The sequence below is a fragment of the Zootoca vivipara genome, chromosome 1 (assembly GCF_963506605.1).
Source record: "Zootoca vivipara chromosome 1, rZooViv1.1, whole genome shotgun sequence".
Lineage (NCBI taxonomy): Eukaryota > Metazoa > Chordata > Lepidosauria > Squamata > Lacertidae > Zootoca > Zootoca vivipara.
Genome location: NC_083276.1, coordinates 123,058,343 through 123,082,032, shown reverse-complemented (window position 1 = coordinate 123,082,032; position 23,690 = coordinate 123,058,343). Strand labels below are relative to the sequence as shown.

General features: G+C 42.7%; 1 protein-coding gene and 1 long non-coding RNA gene across 2 annotated transcripts in view; one reads left to right on the top strand and one right to left on the bottom strand.

Annotated features, from left to right (window-relative positions):
* The window catches only part of PGAP1 (post-GPI attachment to proteins inositol deacylase 1), a 55,181-nt gene extending 41,754 nt beyond the window's left edge, over positions 1 to 13,427 (top strand). Inside the window, exons 23-27 of the mRNA XM_060281504.1 lie at positions 868 to 1,003; positions 2,205 to 2,255; positions 3,407 to 3,651; positions 4,084 to 4,188; positions 5,826 to 13,427. Coding sequence (XP_060137487.1) covers positions 868 to 1,003; positions 2,205 to 2,255; positions 3,407 to 3,651; positions 4,084 to 4,188; positions 5,826 to 5,964 — 676 coding nt within the window. The 3' untranslated portion in view covers positions 5,965 to 13,427. The remainder of the gene's footprint in view (positions 1 to 867; positions 1,004 to 2,204; positions 2,256 to 3,406; positions 3,652 to 4,083; positions 4,189 to 5,825) is intronic.
* A 5,375-nt stretch (positions 13,428 to 18,802) lies between these two features.
* On the bottom strand, positions 18,803 to 21,307 carry LOC132593035 (uncharacterized). The gene is made up of 3 exons (XR_009558461.1): positions 21,106 to 21,307; positions 19,890 to 19,994; positions 18,803 to 18,900 (listed from the first exon to the last, which is right to left on the bottom strand). It is a non-coding gene; the product is annotated as an uncharacterized LOC132593035 (long non-coding RNA).
* Positions 21,308 to 23,690: the final 2,383 nt, after the last annotated feature.

Sequence of the window (23,690 nt, the reverse complement as noted above, 5' to 3'; positions counted from 1 at the left end):
CATGGCCCTTGACTTGACTAAACTTGATTTTTCCTTTTTCTTTCCGTCAAATTACTCTTTTTAAATTAATGGACTGTACAGTTGATCTTTCTATTTAGGATTCCTGTTTTTCAAAGTAATTTTGCTCATCTTATCCGGGCAAAGTAAAAAGTAATCATGCTTTAATTTAGACTTTGACCCAGAAAGCCACAGAATGCTTGATTCCTATCTCAGCGTTTGTCCAAGAAACATTTTTTTCTAGAACCCCCCAGCAAAGAAGCTAAACCATTCCAATGTGTTTGTGCTGTTATAATTCTGTATGCTTTGGGAAATAAACATAATTGAAAAACAGACTGGATTCGCTAAACTTTAATATACAAGAGAGATATTTGGTAATAACTCTTTTTCCTGAAAGGTGAAATGTTTATTTGCATGTTTAGGGGTAACATTATTTTCAGAAAACCAGCATGTGGCATCTGTAAGTACCAGTAGTATTCAAAAATACCAAAACTCTTAGTTTAAAAAATAAATGGAAGGGAAAGAATACGAAAAACAGCAAATTTGGGACTCTGTGAAATGAATTAACCCTCATAGTTACGGACTTTGGTAAGCCTCCAGTTGCAGCTGCATTATAGATGTAATGCCAGAGTGAAATTCTGACTTTTCCCTATGGACACGAGGACACCCTCCAAGGGGCAATGTGTACCTCCTTTTCTTGAGCTAGGAAAATGTCTACTGCATGGGTTCTAAACCATGGTTAGCACAAATCGTAGTCTGGCAAGGTGTCTGAGCTGATCCATTATACTTTATACATGATTAATGTTTCGCTGTTCAGGAACGGAAACCTTTATTTTGTGTGAATTAATTATGACTGTTTGCATTTGCTAGACCCTCTCGACTTCCATCAGACCCCAGTTTGATTACGCGAAGAACGGTGTGTGTAGCTGTTTGCATGTTTTTCCTTAGCTGGACTACGTGTGGAGCGTTGGCTATATTAATGACATATGCTCATTACGCCTTCAAGGTAGTTAACCAGCATGTGGCAAATACAGTGTGTGAATAAAATGCTTTTAAAGTTTTTCAATCATGGGTTGGTTTGGGCAGTCTTCCCATAGGTTTGGTGCTGAGTGACGTGGGGTGGAAAATGAGAGGAAAAGATTGCGCTTGTCCTGCCTCCAAGTCATCCAGCTACCTCTGGTTTTGGTGCACATAAAATCCAACACATTTTGCTCAGATTTCTTGGTTGAATACTTTTTTATTGTTACCCCCCTCCTGCCTTCTGTGCCAACTGAAAACCTACTTCAGAGAGTTGGGGGACCCTTCAGAACAATATGGGAGGTGGCACTTAGGGTGGGAGTGCAAGTCCAGTTTTCAAACGCCATCTTTCTCAAGTTGCCCTCCCCTTGTAGTTTGAAAGAATGAGAAAGGTATTATGTTTTAGTTGGATTATGCAGAATTGGCAAAGTTGACAGCTAAAATAAGAGAACCCTAGTGCAGCGGCGTTGCTAGCCTTCTGGCTGCCTGGGGTGGCAAACCAGAAGTCACCCTGCCAGGGGGCGGGGCACCTGTCGCGCGCATGCGTCGCGCATCACAACGCACACATCACGCTACAGAGTGGGTTGCTGGGGGGCGGTGCTCCAGCGCGGCGTGTGCTTCTTCCTACTCAGTGCTTCTTCCTACTCAGGTGGAGTGGCGAGGGGCGTCAGCGGCCACCGCTGACGCTGCTCTCTGGCCCGCCCCTTGCCTCCACCCCACCAGGAAGAAGCGAGGGGTGAGGCCAGAAACATCGGGGCAGTTGTGCCGCCGCCACAGTAGCGAGGGGGTGCCGCATTGCCCCCCGCATTGCCCCCCCCCATTGTGACGCCCTTGCCCTAGTGACAAAGGTTTTGTGGAAGAGTGGAAACCCTTTTCAGATTATTTAAAGAAATATTATTATATGATGGACACGCAGGCAGGACTGGGACTATGAGCAACAGAAGAGAGTAAAATAACAGTAGTTTTGTTAAGGTTTAAGAGATGGAAAACAGGGTGCGACAGAGGAAGAGAAGCAAACACCATGGAGAAGGGGTGGGAAGTAAAAAAAAAAATTTATTATGTACTGAAACGTATGTGTGGAATTTTAGAAGACTTAATAAAAAAAAACTTTCAAAAAGGAATTATGTTTTAGTCTAGGTTGCACTTACAAGTTGACACACTGCGTTTAAAAAATCTTTCTTTTTAAACAGGTTATTAAACTACATTCAAATGTCAGAACAGAACTAAGTGTCCTTGATACGGTAGGTCTGTTCTGTGTCTTCCTTTGGGTTATGTTATTTCAGTTTTTAACATTTCAGGATTTAGCAGAATGTCTTTTTTCTTAAGAGAGCAAAAAATGCCTCCTGCTGTCGGCTAACAGCCGGGGGGGGGGGGCTGCCCCAAACATGAACCTGAGAGTTTGCTCAGGTGAAAAGGAGGCTTCTCTTCCTTTCCCTCAAGTTTGATCCTATCTCCACTGCTAGATCTTACTCCCCCCCCCCCCAGTGAGTTAATCAAATAAGCTTTTCTTTTCTTTAACAGCAGCTACATACCAATCAACTGCAGCAAAACCTCTAAGCAGTTTACAGTATATATTTACAGTTTACAGCCAGGTGGGTGGGGTATAAATAGTAAAGTATTATTATTATATTAAAGATATCAATTTAAAACATTGAAAGTAAATTAAACCAACAGTAAAAGTGTTAGCATCTATCTGTCTGGGTAGGCTTGCCCTAAACAAAAATACTTTTAACATTTAATGTTTTCAAATGTTTATGTCCCCCCCATAAGTCTCTCCTCTTCTACCTTTTGTTCCCTTTGTGCTTTGCCTTTTGTCTGGTACATCGCTAGGGAGTGGGCATGCAGGCAATATTGGTATATTCCCCCAAGGACCTGCAATGATGACTGCACTGGTATCATGGCAGCATTGGGAAAGGAAAGGGCGATAGTATATCTTGGCTACATTGCTACTCAAGCCAGCGTAGTGTAGTGTAGGGTCTCCCAAACTTGGGTCTCCAGCTGTTGTTGGACTACAACTCCCATCATCCCTAAGCTAGCAGGGCCAGTGGTCAGGGATGATGGGGATTGTAGTCCAAAAACAGCTGGAGAGACCCAAGTTTGAGGAACCCTGGTGTAGTGGTTAGAGTTCTGGATTAGGACCTGGGAGACCAAGGTTGAAGCGCACTGGGTTACCTTTGGTTGGCCAGTCTCTCTCAGCCTCACAGAGTTGTTGGTGAGGGTAAAACAGAGACAGGGAGGGTACGTATCCCACCTTGAGCTCCTTGGAGAAAGAGGTGGGATATAAATTAAATAAATAACATTACTTGATCCTTTTTGCCTTCACCATGAAGCACTTTTAAGTTCACCGTTAAACTTTTGTCAACTTATGAATGCCTATGCTTATCTTTTATAGTGCCCAAAGAACTCGGAGCAAAGCTCCGCTTGTTCCAAAAGAGAAACGGAAGAGAGCTGTGCATCATCATCAGATGGCCTTTCAGAAGCAGCAGCAGCAGCAACATCATCATCATCACCCAAGGGCAGCACAGCCATTGATAGCGTTGTAGACAGTCTTAAGATGCACATCACCATCCTCAACTTGCTCACGTTGATTGTGCTGCTCAGTTGCCCGTCTTTAATTTACTGGCTAAAAAATCTCAGGTAAGCGCCAGAACTTGCAGGATTTATACAAGAATCCACAACGGGTTGGTTTCAAACTCAGCTACTCCATCCAAAGGTGTTGGTTTTAAAATTGGGGAAGCTCGTAGCAGCATTAGTATATGAAGTTTGTTGTATCATCTTTTACTGCACTGCATATTGTTTCTTGTTCCTTCCCATGCCATAAAATCTATTTCTGCTTGTGTAATCAGTTAGAATAATAGAATTGTGGAGTTGGAAGCGACTCCGGGGGGCATCTAGGCCAACTAAATCATACATGACAGATGGCCACCCATCCTCTGCTTATGTATTATATGTTTTATCTACCACTTGTGTCTACAATATTCTGTTTTACTTTGTGTTTCACTTGCAAATTTGATTTTCGGTTTATTACCTTGCTCTTCGTTTTTTCTCCCCCCACCCTCCCCCAAATAGGTACCAAATCAAGCTTGATCCTGATCCATGTAGATCAACTGCTTTTATGCTCACAGCCATTTTGGGTATACTCATGAATGCAAGCACTGCAAAAGTTAAAACAAGGTACCTTAGTTCATTATCTTAATTTCCCCCACAGTTTTTGGTGTTTGAAGGCTGTGTGTGTGTGTGTGTGTGTGTGTTTTAAAACAAAACAATCACAATTATTTTAGTCACATAAAGGTACAGTCGTACCTTGGTTCTCGAATGGAATCCATTCCAGATGTCTGTTTGACTTCGGAAAACGTTCAAAAACCAAGGCGCGGCTTCCGATTGGCTGCAGGAGCTTCCTGCCCTCAATTGGAAGCCGCATCAGACGTTCGGCTTTCAAAAAATGTTCACAAACCGGAACACTCACTTCCGGGTTTGCGGCGTCCAGGAGCCAAAACGTTCAAGTCACAAGGCATTCAAGAACCAAGGAAGAACTGTACAAGCCTTTAAGAGCATCTTCTGCCTGTTCCCACCCTACCCACTATGTATTATCAGGGTTGCTTAGCAGTGCTTCCCAAACTTGGGTCTCCAGTTGTTTTTGGATTACAGTTCCCATCATCCCTGACCACGGGTCCTGTTAGCTAGGGATGGTGGGAGTTTTGTGTTTTCAAGCTGTTTTCTTACTCTTTACTGTTCAGTGGGTGTGATTCAGACAGGCTTCTCAAAATGGGAGCTTCAGGGAAGATGTCGTCTGCCAATTTCTCCCCTGCAAGACCCCACATGTTATTATGGGGCATGTACCCCTGACTCTGTAAACCAAAAACAAGCCATGGTTGCATGCAGCTCACCGCTTGTTTGGAGTGAGACAAACCACAAGCCTACATTTATGCATAATGCTAAGCTGAACTGTGGCTTAGAGCTCTGGGTAGTGTGGCAACAGCAGGACCCAGGGAAGAGCAAAGAGAAGCCGTGGTTTTCTCTTCCAGCACCAAAAGGCTTGCACATTCACAATAAACCATGGTTTGGGTTACTGTTACGTGCTAGGCCCTGAGTAGCCCCCCTACCACCCCCATTTTCAGGGGTGATGATGGTTCAGGTCAACGCTTGCCATGTTAAGCCTCTTATTTAAACGAGACTGCAATATTGAAATGTCAGGCTAGGATATGCCAGAAGGTTGGGTGGTTCAGTCTGAGTCTTTCTTTTCTTTTTCAATTTTTTATGTGTTTATTAAAAGTACATTCAGTGCATGGGAGTAGCCAAGTTGGGGGAAGGGGGCAGCTGCCCCCCCATCAATAAAAATACGTAGCAAGCTGAGGTTTTGCCCCCTTCTAACAAAAGGCTTCCCCCCCCCCCCCCGCAAACAAAAATCCTGGCTATGCCCATGATTCAGTGTGTCTGTTTTCAAGTCTTCAAGTAGTTCATGCAGGTCAGTTACATTCAGTTTGAGACGTTTTGTTATGGGAGAAGAAGTGGGGAGACAGAGGGCTGAGGAAATAGGGGAACAATAATATATGAGCGGACCTTTTGTGTCAGCGCCGTGTGTGCAGGTATCTTAATTTTCCTGGCGGAACGAAAGATCAGATGGCAGGAGATGGTTGGTTGCAGTTGATTGTTTGCAGTGCGCTTTGTTTATGTAATATGCAGAAGTACTACCGGTAGATATGCCGTGGTATTTTCCTGGGAATATCTGCACTCTTTATTATGCCACAGAGCTTGAAGCCTTAATAATGACCTAATTGTTTTACCGTTCCCCCCCCCCCCTTTCTCCACAGTAAACTGCTGAAGATTGCTGCACATCTCCCACTTCCTTTGTCTGTTGCCACTGTGGTGTTTGCACCAATGCACTTAGACAGAATGCCATACTTCGTAATCATTCCTCTTTTTCTTCATGCGTTATGCTGCATTGTGTAAAGACTTTAGTTTACCAAAGCACCAGGAAGTGGTGACGGGAGGGCGTTGAACCAAGGATAATCTGGGACAACATGAAAATATCATGAACATTATCTTCTGTCTGTGGCAGAAGTGAAAACAATGCTGGGCACATGTTGTGAAGGTTGATCCAGTTAGAAAGTGTAGGGTTTTGTACCTTACTGTTAAAAAAAAAATCCTTGTAGAAACTTACAGTTCGGTTCTTAATCTGCCTCTGACAATGATGCTTTATTTTCCTGGTGTTGGGGCAGAGTTTGGGGGTTTTATAAAAAAAAAACCAAATGTGCACTTGTGTGTCCCTTATGCTCTTCAGGATGAAGCACCTTTACTGTTGGCAACAAATGACTGAAAGAAAACTGGCTCAAAATCCATAACCAATAAGACAATCCAAAAGTTCTTACTCCGTTAAAGGCATCTGACGTTATGTTTTGTCCTTCCTTGAGTCTGTACTAAGCTATAATGCCAATGCTGCTCGGCTTGGTGACAAATCAAAAACCATTTCACAGCTTCCACGTTTGAGATTACTGAAAGTGGTGGTGGCCCAAGTGCATCAATTTATATTCAACGTAACATCGTTTACTAAGTATTTCAGCAGCTGTGTATGTTCTTTGTACTGTTACACTGCAGCGTGAAGCTCAGGGCAGATTCTCGGCTGACTTTCTGTACATAGAGATTCATGCTAGTGTACATGGAAACATGTAGAAAGTTACGCAGATACGTACTTTAGCAATACTTTGTGTTGGCAATAACACACCCATATGAGCTTCCCAATATGTGCATATGTTCAAGACCAAGATATATATCTGTGCAGCTATTTAAATGTGAGTGTTTTAGTAAGGCACTTCTGGCTTCGGTAAACATCATCACAATCATACGGCTTCCAACTTAATAAAAACACAGCAAAACATCACACATTAAAACTTCCCAATACAGGACTGCCTTCACATGTCTTCAGAAAGTTGTTTGTATAGTTTGCACATTGATGGGAGGGCTTTCCACAGGGTGGGCGCCACTGCCGAGAAGGCCCTCTGCCGGCTTCCCCATAACTTCATTTCTCGCAGTGAGGGAACCTCCAGAAGGCCCTCAGAGCTGGACCTCAGTTGTCTGGGCTGGACAATGGGGGGCTGGAGACACTCCTTCAGGGCCGAGGCCATTTAGGGCTTTAAAGGTCAGCATCAACACCTTGAATTGTGCTTGGAAACATACTGGGAGCCAATGTAGACGCTCAGATGACTAGATGACCTTGAAGGGCAATGAAATCCCGTCCCATGTAAGCAATCTCTCTGCCTCTAAATCATATCAGTCACCTACAATATTAGCTTTGATAAGTTACTCAACACTGTGGCGGTATCAGGAATCACCTGAAGGCAGAACTACGCATTGGCACTCCCATCTCAACAAGTAGTCAGTGGATATGAGAAGCAAGTATTTATCTCTATGTACAAAGAAGTCTTAAAAGAATCTGCCTTTAGGCATAACTCTTGAGTGGCAAATACTGATCATATATATATATATAACCATTTATAAAGGAGCAGCACATTTTCTGGTACCTTCTGGTGAAATGTACAGGGCATTAATCCGACAGCAAATGTCGCTCCTCTTGCATTGCACCATAACCTTGGGGAAAAAATATGCAGCCGTTTTGCAAATGTAGCCACTTACCTGCAAGCATAGCTGGTCAGCCTACCTACATAGACACTTGTATATCTCGTTATTTTATTTCTGGTGCATCCATTGCCTTGAGACCTGAGTGCTGATCTTATACGATGGCTCGCTTCCTCTCCCTTTTGTAATCGGGGAAGAGAGCCATTCCTCCGAACCAAGTTAACAGTGTACACATGTCTGTCTTGCCTTTAACCAGTTTGTACCATTCCTGCCTGAAGTGCCTCAGCTAATTCTGGCTTGTATATATAGATATATTAATCATTCAGTTTTCTTGGATGCAAAACCTCTGGATTTAAGAAGAAATTCTTTTAACTGTAGAACTGGTACCACAAGCCTGCTAACAAGTTTAGTGCTTAAAAGCTGTTGTATGAACCATGAAGAGCTTTATAACTAGAACAAGTATTTTAAAACACTCCAGCTAGTTTTATGGTCTCAGTATCCTTACATAATTTTTATCCTATAAAAATTATCTCCTTGCTACTCTTAAGAGAGAAGGCCTTCGGGCAAACAGTACTCTTAATCTCTTGAGATCTAATTTCCAGCTGATTACATGGAATTTAACTTGGTGTGCAAGTGACAAAAATTGAGTTGTTGGTGTACTCTGTGTGTACACCTGTCCCTTGTTAGCTGGATTACTTAACAGGTTGTGCTAGGAGTTACTCCTGATTGCTGAGCAGGGCTTCTTGCTTGCCAGTAGTTGGGGATGTGAAGAGAAGCTACAAGCCCTGTAGGGGCCTTTTTCAATGCAGCCTGGCCTTGAGGGATGCTCTTGTGCCTCTTAATAGCTGTATGCTAGGGAGAATTTTGGCAGAGGTTTTTGCTCTGATGCGATAGAAAAGACGCTTGCCAAATGTTTCGTCGTACCAAGGGCACCACAGTGCTCTTCAAAGCCATGTGTTGGCATGGGTACTTGGAAGCCTGCTGCTTCCAGTCACGATGCTGACAAGAGCTTCTCCTTTATAACAGGTCCAGGTGTTTCTGAATTACCTGGCTTTGCTTCACAGCTTTTATGCTGCAGTTGGGGCAGGGGCAAAGCCACGCCCAGTTCCTAATTAGGTCACAATGGCACTGAATATAAGTTCATCTGTGAAATGGGTGAGTTGACTGCTCTTTGTATTAACTTCATATATGCTGTGTGGGTTATACGTAGTTCAGATACAGAAGTCTTTTTAATTATCTTTTCTATGCGAATCAGTATGTTTGTAGTACTAGATTCTGCAGTGTTGCTTTTGCAATTTGGGTCTCTGATGTTGTTTGCCTTTTTTGCACTTTGGACCGTTTTCTCCAACCCATAAATACCCCCCCCCTTTTTGGCTTTTTTATTTGGAATTGCTGCTCTTGAATAGCACAAGCCTATTCAAGGAGTTCAGTGTGGTTTACTCCCAGATAAGTCTGCAGGTGTGCATAAGGCTGCTATCCTACGCAGCACTGGGTAGTGAAGGCCTGGACTAGGTGAGTCCTTACGAGGCCACTTAAAGTGGCCTGCCAGTCCCTAGCTTCCTTCCCACTGCAGCACATGGCTGAGAGGAGAGCCTTAAATCTCTGCACCAAGACCAACACTGATGGGGAACGAGTGTGTCTGCATCTACATTTGTGTTTCTGCTCTCTGTACGTGGTGATACATGTGTATGTGCAGAGCATGTACTTCGGCAACAGCCACCGTGTGGCCCTCAAGAGGGTGGGCCCAACCTTAAAAGTGGCCCTCGGCCAAAAAAATATCCGCCTCTGCTTATACAAACTACCCAGGGAGTAAGTCCCATGGAACATCACACACTTCTAAGTAGACATGCATAGTGTTGCACTGTGAAAGGAAATTCTGCGACTGAGTATTTTGTTTAAATGAAAACATCTCTGAACTTTAAGCCACATCCAAAGTAGCATGTGTATGTCTGCCCCCCCCCCTGCTGCCGCCATCACTGCAATTGAACGGCCTTTAGGAAAATGCTCCTCCGAGAACATTTGAATTGCTTTTTATAAGTTTTACAGATTCAGAAAGCAGTTTGGAGAACGATAGCTGCATAAAGACAAATTGGTGGGGGTGTATCTTTTCTCTTATTCCCCCCCTCCCTTTGAACTGTTAGGTATGGGAGGTAGAAAGGGGTGGGGATTTTTTTGATGCCAACCAAGAGGGCCTATCATCCACAACTTTGCATAACTACAGTAGTTCCTTTGGCCCAAAGAGGTACAGTACTTCTTGTCTTAGGTTTCTCAGAAAGCAACCCCTTTTCTCCCACTACTGCATAGCAAACAATTTTTGAAGCTTGGGGAGACGCTTTCAAAAATAAGTTTATGGTGGTTTGAAGCCCTGCTGTTCAAAGGAAGGATGCCTGAGTTCTTAAACATTCCCAGAATAGTTCTTTGGATCCTAGCCTAGGAATCTTTTATTATTATTATTATTATTATTATTATTATTATTATTATTATTATTATTAACCAAGTTTGAGAATATTGCTTTGCCATTAGATTATATGCCTCAAAATGATTTGTTACCTCCACAAAGAGATGCTATGTATATCTAAGTTCTGATCACAAATTCTGCTCTGGTACCTGTGAACCAATGTCAGAAGTATATGGAAACCATTTTCTGATGATGAAATCACTTTAAGCAAAGTGATGACTTGCTTGCGCACTTGAACCTCAATGTCATTTTATAATGCTAGCATTTCATAAACTTTTCAGTTCTTATGATATGATGTGTGCACTCTGTACTATTGGTACAACAATGCTTTGTCTGCTCGCTGCTATATATGTTATGAACAATTTGAGAACTGTTAGCCACTAAGTAGCCTAAAAAGTTCATTTTGTAATTCATTGATGTTTAATATGATAGATTCTTACTTAGTTTAGTATTAGATTTTTATATCCCTTTTTAGAAAAAAAATATATAGCTAGATCGCAACAGGAATTAGCATTCTCTATAATAACACTATAAAGTTTTCATTTCCTAGAAACTCATGTTTCCATCAATTGCCATCAATTAACATACCTCTGAATATTTTTGCCAATGAACTATGCTTGATAAACACATCTGTACTTTTGAAGCAATGTGGCAAATGGATTCTTTATTCATCCTTACAAGTGTTTGGTATTCTGATACCAGTCTGCGTAATAAGGATTTATGATAGTTCAAATTATCTATAGGAAAACCTTCCTTATGAAGCATCTTGTTTATATACTTGATATAGAGTTTTACAGATCACTTTTATGCATATCTACTTAGAGGGATGCTCCATTAAGTTTAATAGAACTTAATCACAAGTGAGCATCTGTAGGATTTCAGTCTTGGCCCAATTTTACCAAAGGTTTAAATTCAAAATGGCAGCACTTTCCATTTCCCAGATAACGCAAGTCATGTAGAAGCAAATTCTACAGTCTTTCATTAATGTGTGGGGACTGTATGAAAGCCCAGGTACCCTGAGTCCCAGTCCATAGAACTGACAACGTAAGTTTGCACATTCAGACGCACTTTTTAAATAGCAGCTCCTCTTACTGTGCATGGCATACTACTAAAACCAAGTAGCATTTTCATGCATACTACTAAAATCAAGTAGCATTTTCATGCAGAACTGGGAGGCATTTGTAAAGATGGAAAGTCAGAACTACAGCAGCCGTGTGAAGGTGCTGGAGCACACCTTATAAAGCTCTCTCAATTGTAGCCATTATTCCACCAAAATGAGTTGACTGTTCATGTATTTAAGCAAGACACGAGGCTTAATTTAAGGATCGGGGCCCAATTCTGTGCAGCCTTCTATGTAATACAGGCAAGCTTGTTGATGTGACACTTGGAGAATTTGCAACCTTGTCTAAAAGAATTGCTTGTTTTAGAATCTCACTAAAAAGATTCCTTCAGTAGCACCTTAAAGACCAACTAAGTTTATATTTTGGTATGAGCTTTCGTGTGCATGCACACTTCTTCAGATACACTAGAAACAGAAGCTCATACCAAAATATAAACTTAGTTGGTCTTTAAGGTGCTACTGAAGGAATTTTTTTATTTTGCTTCGACTCAGACCAACACGGCTACCTACCTGTCACTAAAAAGACCTGTCACATTAGGCCTTTGCAACGTGTAATCCGCCAGCCACGTATGGCTGCTTTATTAGGAGCTTGCAAAATTTACTGGTTATGATGCCGGCTTTGTGATAGCAAAAAACCGGGGTGGGAGGAAGTAGTAGCAGGAGCAACAACTGACAAGCCGTAGTGTATAAGTCTTTGCTTTGTTGAGTTTGGACCTGTGTTTTGCTCTTAAACTGGCAATGCTGATAAACCTAATGCGTTTTGTATGAAGAGATAGCTCCACTTCAGTGTGTGGATTCAGAAGTGAAATAAATATATGAGACTACCGTGCAAAACCCTAAAGAGTGAAACCTGATTTAAATTCCCACTTTTCCAGTCAAGAGCATGCCTTAAATTAACTAATTGCATTTGTAACTATCTGTAGCACTAGACTGAATTGCTTGAGCTCAGTTTAAAGCTGAATGTATTGTGCCACCGTTTGGTAATAGGAAACAGGGACTTCATAAATGCCCTGATGCATTATCAAAGTTGGGTCACCCTTTTTCAGCACTTGGGCATGGTCACTTCAGTGCACATACAAACCTACCACGCCCAAAATGTGTTGTTCCTCCTGTGGGTTTTCTGTAGATGGAGTCAATCCATACATGTTTTTCATGGTATGTGCAAATATTTGTCCATCCGTCCCCAACATTGAAAACATTGACGGCTAACATAAACAGGAGATCTGTGTTTACATCTGAAAGGCACAGGTCTCTCGAGGGAAGCAGTTAAACTTCTGAGCCAGTATTGCACAAAGGATGTGTTCCATTATCACAATGAGCTATGGTTTATAGTGAAATGAACAAGCCCAGGCAAGTCTTAGGCTCCCAGCGCCCTCCTTCAGTGCAGTCACAAGTGGGTGATTGGAAGCATTGTGTACAAATCCAGCAAACCAGTTAATCTTAACGATGCTTTGTTTGCAAATAAATCAGCTTCGTAGCACATGGTTTGAAGTTGGCCCGTTTCAAACAAGCCATAGCTTAAGCTCCTCATACTTTGCTGGGTTCAGATGAGATTGTAAACTGCAGTTTATCAAAAATGAACACGGCGGCTTCTGAATTCCTCAGCTGCACCAGAAGGGGAAAGAGCACGGAAGCCCAAGGCTAATTCTTTCTATACTGTCTTTCAATCATAATTTGCAAAAAAATAATAAAACAGTTAAAGTGCCAATACAAAAAGAAAAGCATAAAGCAGGACTAAAATTGCGTCTTAAAAGTTCTGAAAGTAAGAAGGCCTTTGCTTGTTGCCAAATGGACAATAAAGTAGGTGAACCTCTGAGGAGAGCACTCCATAAACAGGGGAGCCTCACTGAGTGCCCACCTCAGATGGCATTGGGCATCTACACAATAGTTGCCAAATACTGCTTTAAAATATTATGTTTAACCTTTCAAGTTCTTCATAAACTTTGTTAACACAGCTGTGTTCTGGGTAAAATGTGGGATGTATTTTTAAAACCCTCTCTCTTATTGCAAATAGTTCCTAAATTTTAAATGTATTGATGTTGATTTCTTTTTCATTTCATCTGTCTGCTTCCAACATTTCTTTAAAATACTAAGCTTATTTATTCTCTTCATTTGTCTCTTTTCTAAAAAACAATCCCTTTAAGTGTTTCAAGGACATCTCTTCTAAGCATCTTTTTTAAAGTAGATATTCACTAAAGTTGTGTGTGTTCATTCTTATAGCTGAAATAATTAAAAGAAATGAATGAACAACCAAAAAAAAAACACTTTTGCCAAACTATAATATCATTCCATTTCATAAACTTGATCATTTTCAATACAAGAATGAATTAAAGATGTATGGTTATTTAGTGGAGCATCCAAGAAAGCCAGGAAAGAGTTGTGGAAGAGATGATCTTGAAACATTTTGATAATAATTTCAATTTTAAAAAGCTGATGTGTAATACCTTTCAATATTTTTCCATTCAATTTAAAGACAATCATTGGCTTGGAAGCAGCAGTGTTCTCATGTGACCAATGGTGTCTTCTACTTGTGTAAGATCCAAGCTCCATTCCACGCCTCCAAATTTCTTCCAGTTCCTCCTCTCTGCAGTCAGCCTTGCGCTGCACCCCACACGGTTGTGTGGAGTCTCTCATGCTCTACTTAACATGGTAGAAGTGACCTGGCTGGGCAGCAGGTCAATCCCAGTAGGCGGTGTAGAATTTGAAACTTGTGGTGATATCAGAGCAGTGTAATTTTGCAAATTTATATTGGGAGTGGGGGAGTTGGTATGAATGTTGATGGAATTGGGCATAGGCACGATCCGTTTGAATGATGTGCACATAACTGTTGGTGAACCTACATGAGATGGTAATGAACACCTTTTTGCACTAGTGGAAAACCGCACATGCGCTTTGACACTGATTTTGGGAGTGAACCGTTCATGTGTTCCGTAACAGGCTTACTTTTACTGTATACATAAACATTCATTTTTAAAGATGTGTATACATTATACAAAATTTTGTACAATCTATTATGTCAAAACATTCATGCTCTCTTTGTACTGTATAGTGATACTTGTCATAAATTATACTGTTTTTATTTGAAAAGTGTCACTCAACTGACCATATGCTGTCGTCTGAATATTATAAACTGTATTTCTACTTTGCTCAAGTGCTTTTGGGTGTCATAATGTACATTTTTTGCCTTCAGTCTTTGCTCAGGTACTTTGTGTTGGAGCATTTTGGTGCTTTTCTTTTTTTCATACGTGGTATTTTGTGTCATGAGGAAATAAAACACCAAAAAGGAAAGAAGTGTGTTAACAGCATTGTTAAACTTTTTAATTTATAAGTTTCTATAGCACACCATAAACAAAGCATCTAGTTGATGAACATGGAACATTCATAAAACAGCATACAAATATTTAATCAGCATTTAGACAGTATAACAGTTTCAAAACTCTGACATTCCCAAGAAATAAATTTCCTCGTATTCGCTAGTGTTAATCTGTTTCCATATCTCCTGTTACTTTTCAAATATGTCTTCTTGCCATCTTTCTTTTTCCAGGGGAAACAAATCTGTTGTGTTGTTGCTTTCTCCTTCTACTCATTCCTTGCAGCAGTCGAGCCAAAAACAGCAAATGTTCTCTGCCCCCTTTCTTTCCCTTCTCACACAGGAATGGTGGGGATGACAGCTTTAATCAGCAAGGCAAGCAATGAAAATAAGGAGCAGGGGAAAACCCACACAGTGTCCTGGTTTACTCTTCTCAGCCCTGTGTATCCCAGTCTCTTCCAGCCATTTCTTGAGGGCCACCTTCTGGTGGTCTGGACAGAAGCAGTAAAGTGTGTCCTCCTTTCCCAGAGGGATGGTGGGATTACATTTACCCTGCCAGCATGGTGATGAAAAATGCTGCCTGGAAGCCACATTGGAACTGATGGGGCGGAAGGCAAGGAGCCCGACAGTAGGTGGCGCCAGAGCCAACGAGAGGCAGAGCCAGCTGATTCTAGCTTTGTCTCCATCCTCCAATATAAGTAGTCCTACAGTGGCAACACAAAGGAGGGGTAAGCTTGACAGGAAGTACGATCATTGGATTAAATGTACAAAAGAAGGCAGGCAGGTGGCTGCTGGCTAAGGACAGACTGAGATTAGTGGGACCGTACTTGCCCTAATGTAGGACACGGGTGGCGCTGTGGTCTAAACCACAGAGCCTAGGGCTTGCTGATCAGAAGGTCAGCAGTTTGAATCCCTGCTACGGGGTAAGCTCCCATGTCAAGTGCAAGTAGATAAATAGGTACCGCTCCAGCGGGAAGGTAAACAGCATTTCCGTGTGCTGCTCTGGTTTGCCAGAAGCGGCTTTGTCATGCTGGCCACATGATCCGGAGGCTGTACGCCGGCTCCCTCAGTAAAGCGAGATAAGCGCTGCATCCCCAGAGTTGTCCGCAACTGGACCTAACAGTCAGGGGTCCCTTTACCTTTACCTTTTTCTTGCCCTAATAGACCAGCCTCCTCTGGGCCCCAACTGAGCATAAGCAGTGGATATCTGCCCCTCTTCTCTCCAGAGGGATGGTGGAGCTACCTGGATCCAGCAAGCAAGGGATGATTTTTGTTCTTGCCCCTATGTGCATCAGGCTTTTTCCAGAGAGCAACTCTATAAACGAGACCCAGGAGTAGGAAGCAGCAGCAGCAGCATCCAAGATGCTACAGCTTCTCAAATGCCCATCCTGGAAGCTGGAGGTTTGGACCTCCCACAGAAGGGATGAAACACTCGCATAGCAAAAGATGAGAGAGAAAAGTCGTACTCTCACCTCTTCCCAAAAGGAAGCTGTTCCATCTGTCCATAGGGAAGAAAATCCATCTCCGGGGAGAATAGGGGAAATGTTTGGTTTTTTCCTTTTAAGCGAGCTCTGGAGACCCTGTGAAACCCAAAAGCTCTGGCCCCACATAGCCACCTGGAGAAAACATAAGGAAGGAAGAAAGGGAGGGAGAAAGGAAGAGGGGAGGGGGACAGAAAGTGGAGAGATGTGGGCGGTTGTTTTACAACTGTACGTAATCATCAAGATCCTCCATCAGCACGTCACCTGAGTGGAAACGAAGAGAATTCAGATTTAATTATACCAGCTTCATTTGACTTAGGAAAATGTTTGGGAGGGGTCCGTATAGATCGTCAACATCATCCCACCCCTTCAAGGAGATCACAAATGGTAAATTAGGTGGAGAGAGAACGATTGGCCCAAGGTCACCCACAGACTTGACTGGAGATTTGAACCCGGCTCTCCTTGGTTCTAGTCCGAACCTCTAACCAAATGGCCACCGTGGGATTGGTGCTAAAATGTGGACGCATCGGTGATGGGTTGATGTTAGTGGGCATGCGTTTTTATGCACATTTTACCTGAGTGCATACCTTTTTGTACACATTGCGTGGCTAGGAAATGGCACTGCAAAAATTTGGAGAAACTGAATTTCAACTGTGTTTCGTTCCGCATCTTGTTTTGAAAAGTGTGAATTAGATAGATTCGCCTTTAATTGCACACCGAATCTAATTCCTCCCCTATCCGGCTCACACACAATACAACAATAAATGTAGGCAATTTGTGTCTTAAGAGACTGGTTGAAGCTGTGGATAGTGGTCTTTTATAAGTAGATAGTAGTACAGCTTGTAATTATTCTATATCTTTGGTAGTGTTCTCCGTAACTGGAAATAGACATTACCTTTGCATGCAGAGAGACTTTGTACCGCCACAGGCAACTCATTGCAAACTCGAAATTTGTGGAGCTGGTGCCATATTTTTTTCTTTACTTGTTTTTCCTGGAGGGGTGAGGGGAATCCCAAAACAGTCAGAAGTCTTTTTTTTCCCCATCCTGAAAGAAGACTGGTCCTTTATAATATACTTTTTCACAGAAAGCTTAATTTAGTAACTCACCTCCACATCCATTAGTTCTTCTGCATTTCCAAGGATAGAATAAACAAGGAGTATCCCTGCTTCACTGACCCTCAGATTCGGACTATAAATAGCTAACAAAGCTGTTCTTAGAAAGGATCTTCTTTGTTCTTCGTTGAAGAATGTCCCAAACACCTAAAAGGAAAGAAACCAAAATGAAGCAATCTTTGGATTGCTGCATGTTCATTAAATGATCCCTGCTTCTCCCTTCCCTTCCCTTCCCTCTCTCTCTATTATCACAACTTTGACTGTAAGTTCCTTGAGACAGGATGTTGTCTCTTCTGCCCATGATACTGTCAAGGACTGCATTGCAATTATGTCTCTTCACACAATTCTGCAAACAACCCCTTAAGCTGATCCTCGTGTTTCCTGGAGGCAGAGAAAGGTAAAAGAAAGCAACCCACATTTCTCAGGTGGAGCAAGAAATCTATCAAACACTTGAGCGGTTTTGTATTGAAAGGGACTTCTAGCATCGAAGGAACACCTTTACCTCTCCAACTTTCATCATGTTTATGTAAGAGAGCATCTTCTTCTCCTCTTGGTACTTCCTGGACCAGAGTTCTTCGGCATGATTCATGCGTATCCCTGACAGTAAGACACCAGCAGTTAAAAGCTTTATCGTTCCATACATAAAGGTTTGGGGAAGGGATGGGGAACCTGTGCTCCTTCAAGTATTGTTGAGCTACATGTTGCGACTGACCATTGGGCATGCTGGCTGGGGTTCCTGGGGATAGGACTCTTAACAATATCTGGAGAGCCACGGGCTCCCCATCTCTGGTTTAGGGCTTTTCAGACATAATTTATTCTGATGACATTGGAAACATTTTTTAGACTGGAGGAGTTGTATGTTAACGTCCAGCTGGTTCCTTAAAATTCTATTTTTTATTGTATTTTTATGAGCAGTATTCAACAAAGTAGTCTCATTAGAACAAGGATGTCTTGTTGCGCAACAGGACTTCCTCCTCTTTTTCCTGTACGCCCCTTGTGCCCTCTCCAATCTCCTCTGGAGCATTAGGGAAGCCCCCAGAAAGAGATTTAAGGGGCACACAGGTGAGGAAGTCCTATAGTGCAGGCAGAAGACCCTGCAGGAGCACAACTACGTACTTTGATGGAGTACTACGTACTACGTACTGTGCTTACATTTTGTTCCCCACCTTGGGTGCATTTGGTCAAGATTATAAATATTTAAATGAACGAATGGAAATGAATTTAGGCCTTTCTGTTTCCTTTGGGTGATATTCTATCACTTTTTTCTTTTAATGAAGATGTTTGTAAGATCCACCTTGAGAGTTCCCTCCAAGGGAATTTCTCTGGCAACCTCGTGTCTCATTTTGGTATCGGCCTCTGAGGCAAGACTCAAGAAATGAATGTCTTGCATGCTGATCTCCCACCATCTTTGCTCAAAGGGTGGGCTCTCTTACTGGCAAAGGGAGAATATAGCATTGTGAAATACAACTGAACAAGACAACAGCCTCTTTCTTGCTAGTTGAGTCAGCTTTGTGGGAAATGCAACGTTACCAGAGAGTCAACGTAAGACTCGACTGATATTAATGGGAAAACACACTATGAACTGAGACCAGAGGTTCTAATCTTATTTCACTAGCATGTAAAACTAAGATGTTTAATGTATTCCATAATGTTTAAGCACGGAACTGCTGTTGCATCTTTTTCCAGCTTACTTGCCTTTCTGGTGCAGGAGCAGCTCATAGAGACGGAAGATACTCTCCTTGGCATGTCGGCTGACTGCTGGTTGGGGGTCCCCAATACAAATTGCCAGCTCTGCCACATGGTGCCCCAGTTCTGGGAGTTTGCAAGTAGCCTAGCAAGAAGGGAAACCAGCAAGATCTTTGTCCCCACTTCTTTGTCAGATCCTCTCTATCTTTAATGGGTATGCCTATTCTTGAAATCTAAGCCCTTCTCAGGAACTCTTAAAATAATAATTTGCATCTCCAAAATGGGCAGACTAGGTTAGACACATACTTCCAGAGAACATATCCTCCACTCTGTCCTTCGGATGGGATTCTGAGGAGATGGACTTAGGGCCTTCCATGTATTTTGCCAGAACAGCAAATTTCACACAGTTCAAGCCAAAAAAGGAACCCCAATGCACCTATCAACTAGGAATGCCAGAAAGAACTCGGTGGTGTGGATGGGAGCAGAGAGGTAAAAAGGTAAAGGACCCCTGGGACAGATAAGTCCAGTTGAATATGGGGTGAGGCACCCATCTCCACTTTCAGGTAGAGGGAGCCGGTGTTTGTCTACAGACAGCTTTCCGGGTTATATGGCCAGCTGGACTAAACAGCTTCTGGTGCAATGGAACACGGTGACGGAAACCAGAGCGCAAGGAAACGTCATTTACCTTCCCGCCGGAGCAGTACCTATTTATCAACTTGCGCTGGTGTGCTTTCAAACTGCTAGGTTGGCAGGAGCTGGGACAGAGCAACGGGAGCTCACCCCATCGCAGGGATTCGAACCACCGACCTTCTGGTTGACAAGCCCAAGAGGCTCAGTGATTTAGACCCCAGTGCCACCCGCATCCCTGTGAGATACTCAAAGGGACCCAAGAAGAGCATGCTGGTCTCATGCAAACAAGGCCATTCCTAGCTGCCGCCACCCCTTCAATTATTGGCTTTCCCCTCTCCTATTCCTCTCAAATGTAAGGCTAATATACTGAAAATAACATTCAGCTCTCAGTATGAAGCAGCTCTGGAGGGTGGGATAAATCTAAAAATTAGTTGTAGCAACAAAGACCAGCTCTCATGTTTGCTCCCTGGAGCGAAATGGGGCAGTATATGAGGTCACACTTACATCAAAATCTGGCATAAGGACAGCAAAACGTAGGAGCGCAGCACTGCTTTTGATAGCCCGGGTTCTCTCCAGTTTGTATTTCGAGTGTATCCAAAAATGAATGTGCTGTCGGAGGAAGAAACACCTCAGAAATATTGCACTGGTACAATGTATCATGCAACCCTTTTGCTCAAAACAAAGGAAGCAGCAATGATCCATAAACCAAAATCCGCAGGCAGTGGGGTTTTTGTTTTTGTTTTTAGGACCAACCAAAATGGAAGGTTGTGCATCTGACACATGAGTTCTCCAAAGATGAATTGTTCCTCTTCATAGATATGCCTTGGTTCAGGAATGGGCAGAAAGTAGATCAGGATCTACTGTTTTATCTCTGGGCGATTTGTGGTGGACATGCAATGCTTCGAGTCTTGGTTTTGAGGGTGTTTGAGGTAGAATTTGTACTGTTAAAACGGAAAGGGGTGTTGAAATTTTGGGAGGTCGGATAGTTACAATGGAATGGTCTCGGTGGTGGGGTGCACATTTTTATTCTCATTTATGTATGGTTATTACTTTGTCAAAATAAAATAATAAAAATAAATAGAATAGAATAATAAGAAATGACAAACTTTGTTGCCATTCTGTGAAAGCCAAAGCCAGCTGCCTGAGGCAGCTACTTCACTCTGTCTAATGGCAGGGCCAGCTCTGCTAGGGTATAACCCAGGCATCCCCAAACTTCGGCCCTCCAGATGTTTGGACTAGAATTCCCATCTTCCTCGACCACTTGTCCTGTTAGCTAGGGATCATGGGAGTTGTAGGCCAAAACATCTGGAGGGCTGCAGTTTGGGGGATGCCTGGTATAACCTCTCACCTGCACCCTGAAGCTTTACCACCATTTGATTCTGTGAGTGCATAAGTGGCCCTGTGTGCCCAGGAAATAAAACAATGCCTCCCAATAGACTGGAATGGGAGATACTAGTCTCCCAGTTTCTCCCCTGCATCTTTGTTTTGAAACCTGTCTCGGTTCAGTCACTTATTCATGGGCCCAGAAATCACAATATTTTCCCAAACAGCACTGTTGTGAGATAGCTGGCATTCCAGAGCATTCAAACTCTGCCAGTTGGAGGAAAACCTACAATAATGCATGGCAGGTGATTTTGCAGACCAACTGTTGCCTAGTTTGCAATATCTCCCTGCCAGGCCTTCCTTTGCCGCCAAATTTTCTTCGACATACTGTACTTACTTTTAAGATCCTCAACAGATGCTTGGTGGTCGGGTCCTCTGCTAATAATGACCTGAGCAGGATTTCAAGTGTTGCATAAGTTGTTCTATACAGCGCCTGGAAGAAAACGGAAATCGCTGCATGAGAGTTGGATTTTCTCCCCAACAAAGCATGCCTGCAAATGGGCTTCAACCCAGAGCCGTTGAGGTCTGGCTGTCAAAGGGAGAACCTCTCACTAGAAGTGGTTCCACAGATAACATGCAATGTGAGCTATAACCAATACCCTCTTTTCTAGTCTCTCTGTGCCTTGTTGAGGGGCACAGAACTTTGCCCACTGCACCCCGAGGGCAAACTACGAGGGATTCAAATAAGATAAGGAATTTAAAGAAGATTGGACAATGTTTATTTCAAGAGTGTAAATAAGCTTGATGGATGCAATATTGGAATACTGAATGGTTTGGATTATGTAAAATATGCAGGGACGTACGGTACGCAAACTGAACCACGGAAGGAGGAGAAGGGAATACACTGATGTAAGATTGTTTAAAGACGAAAGAATCCCTACCAGAGAGGAATGGCAAAACTGACCGGAAAACTCCGGGACCAAGAAGACAACAAGGATTCATTTACTGGGATATTTTTTTTTTAAAAAAAAAATTACTTAGGAGATCACTGCAAGCAGATGAAAACATCAGCAGCATTTTAATCTCACTTATAACAAATACTATGGACAATATGGACAGATATAAAATACAGATTGATATAATATGCAGTTGAAAATGTTGACATTAGGACCCATGGAGGGGATGGGTGGGGTCGTGAGATTCAGAGTAATCTCTTTATATGGATATGTATTTGGTTTTGTTATAAAATTATATTAGTAAAATGAAATAAAAATGATTTCAAACAAAAAATATTGTTTAAAGGAGTATTTTAAAATGTAAATTAGAAAATTAATAAAATTATTATTAAAAATAATAAGATAAGGAATCAAGTATGTATTTGACATAGTACTGTAGGGGTCACTAGTTCTGGGGGGACACGTGGGTGCAAACGTGAACAGGAGTAACACTTGTGGGAACAACACACACTGCAGCCTATTCTATTGGGTACAATATAATGCTTCTTTCAAGCCTAATTTCAATAAGGGGCCGAGGAGATGACCGTGTGGGTGCCAGGGAATGCCATGCTGGCAACCCCATGGTTCATGGGTTCAACAAGAATTTGCCTACATAAGAACATAAAAAGAACCTGCTGGATCAGGCCAGTGGCCCATCTAGGCCAGTATCCTTGTACTCACTGTGGCCAACCAATTGCCTGTGGGAAACCAGGGAGCAGAATATGAGCACAAGAACACTCTTCCCCTTTCCAGCAGTTGGTATTTAGCAGCATGGCTGCCTCCAGCTGGGGAGGCAGAGCACAGCCGTCACGGCTGGCAGCAGTTGACAGCCCTCTCCTCTGTGAATTTATCCAATCTTCTTTCAAAGACATCCAAGTGGGTGGCCCATCAATGCCTACCTGTTTGGTGGCATCCCTGGTCCCAATGTCCATCGTGAAAACCCCATGCAAAGCCAACCTCAAGACACACGACTCCAGTTCTGGATCAAGTGGAGGCTTGATTTTACTGGTGGGGTGGAGGAAAAAGGATTAGATTATTCACTGCCAGAGTTTCCTAATTCTGGTTCCTCCTGGGACTTGAGAAGCACAAGACTTCAGATCCCAAACGCCAGGGTGAGCACTGAGGGTGGAAGGAGAACAGGCTCCCCTCCTTGGGCTTGGAGACTATATTTCCCAAGGTGTGGAGAAAACAAACGTCTTCTAAGATCTGTGTGGGGAGTCAGTTGCTCCTCTCTGGAGCCTCTCAGAGTACCGGCCTCCCCACTTCTTCTTTCAACCATTTCTGTTTCGAAAGTCTTTGACCTATTATATTCGCTTGTCTGGGCTTCTCCCGGGCCATTTACCGTGTTGCATCTGCTTTCCTAAAATATATATTATTTCCTACCCTCCTTCATCACATATACAATGGTCTCCGCACACACTAATCACTTCTTAGTGGGATCAGGAATCCCTGGTCTGCAAGAGGCATACCTCAAGTTGTAAATGGCCACCATGCAGCACGGTAGAACTGATGTGGGCACAGAGTGAACCGGGAGTTTCTCCATCACCACCTGGAAGAGACCAAGGGCCCAAAGAGAGCAGGTGAATAACCACAGATTTCAATGGGGCACTTTCATCCCAAATGGTTTCGTCTAAGCACTTTCTCATTCACGAGCCCATTACCAGCATGCTCCCATTTTGTCCCCGCACCTCTGTCTTGTCTCACGTTCTGTATTAGTCCAACAGGCAAGCAAAAAACTGCATTCCTTTCTGGCCATTTACCCAAAGCACCCATAAAACATCAGATGCACCCTTTACAAAGAAGGTCCCTAGAATCTCCACCTCCTTTCCCGGAAAAAATCTCCTGCCTGGATCTAAGCCTGCTGTCGAGAATTCCTCATTTCCCTGCTTTCCTGTATGAATCTTAGTAGACTTAAGGATATAGAAACTCTCTCTGTTTCTCATTTTCAATCATCTGATCTTTCATCTCCCTCCCCCTCTTCATCAAT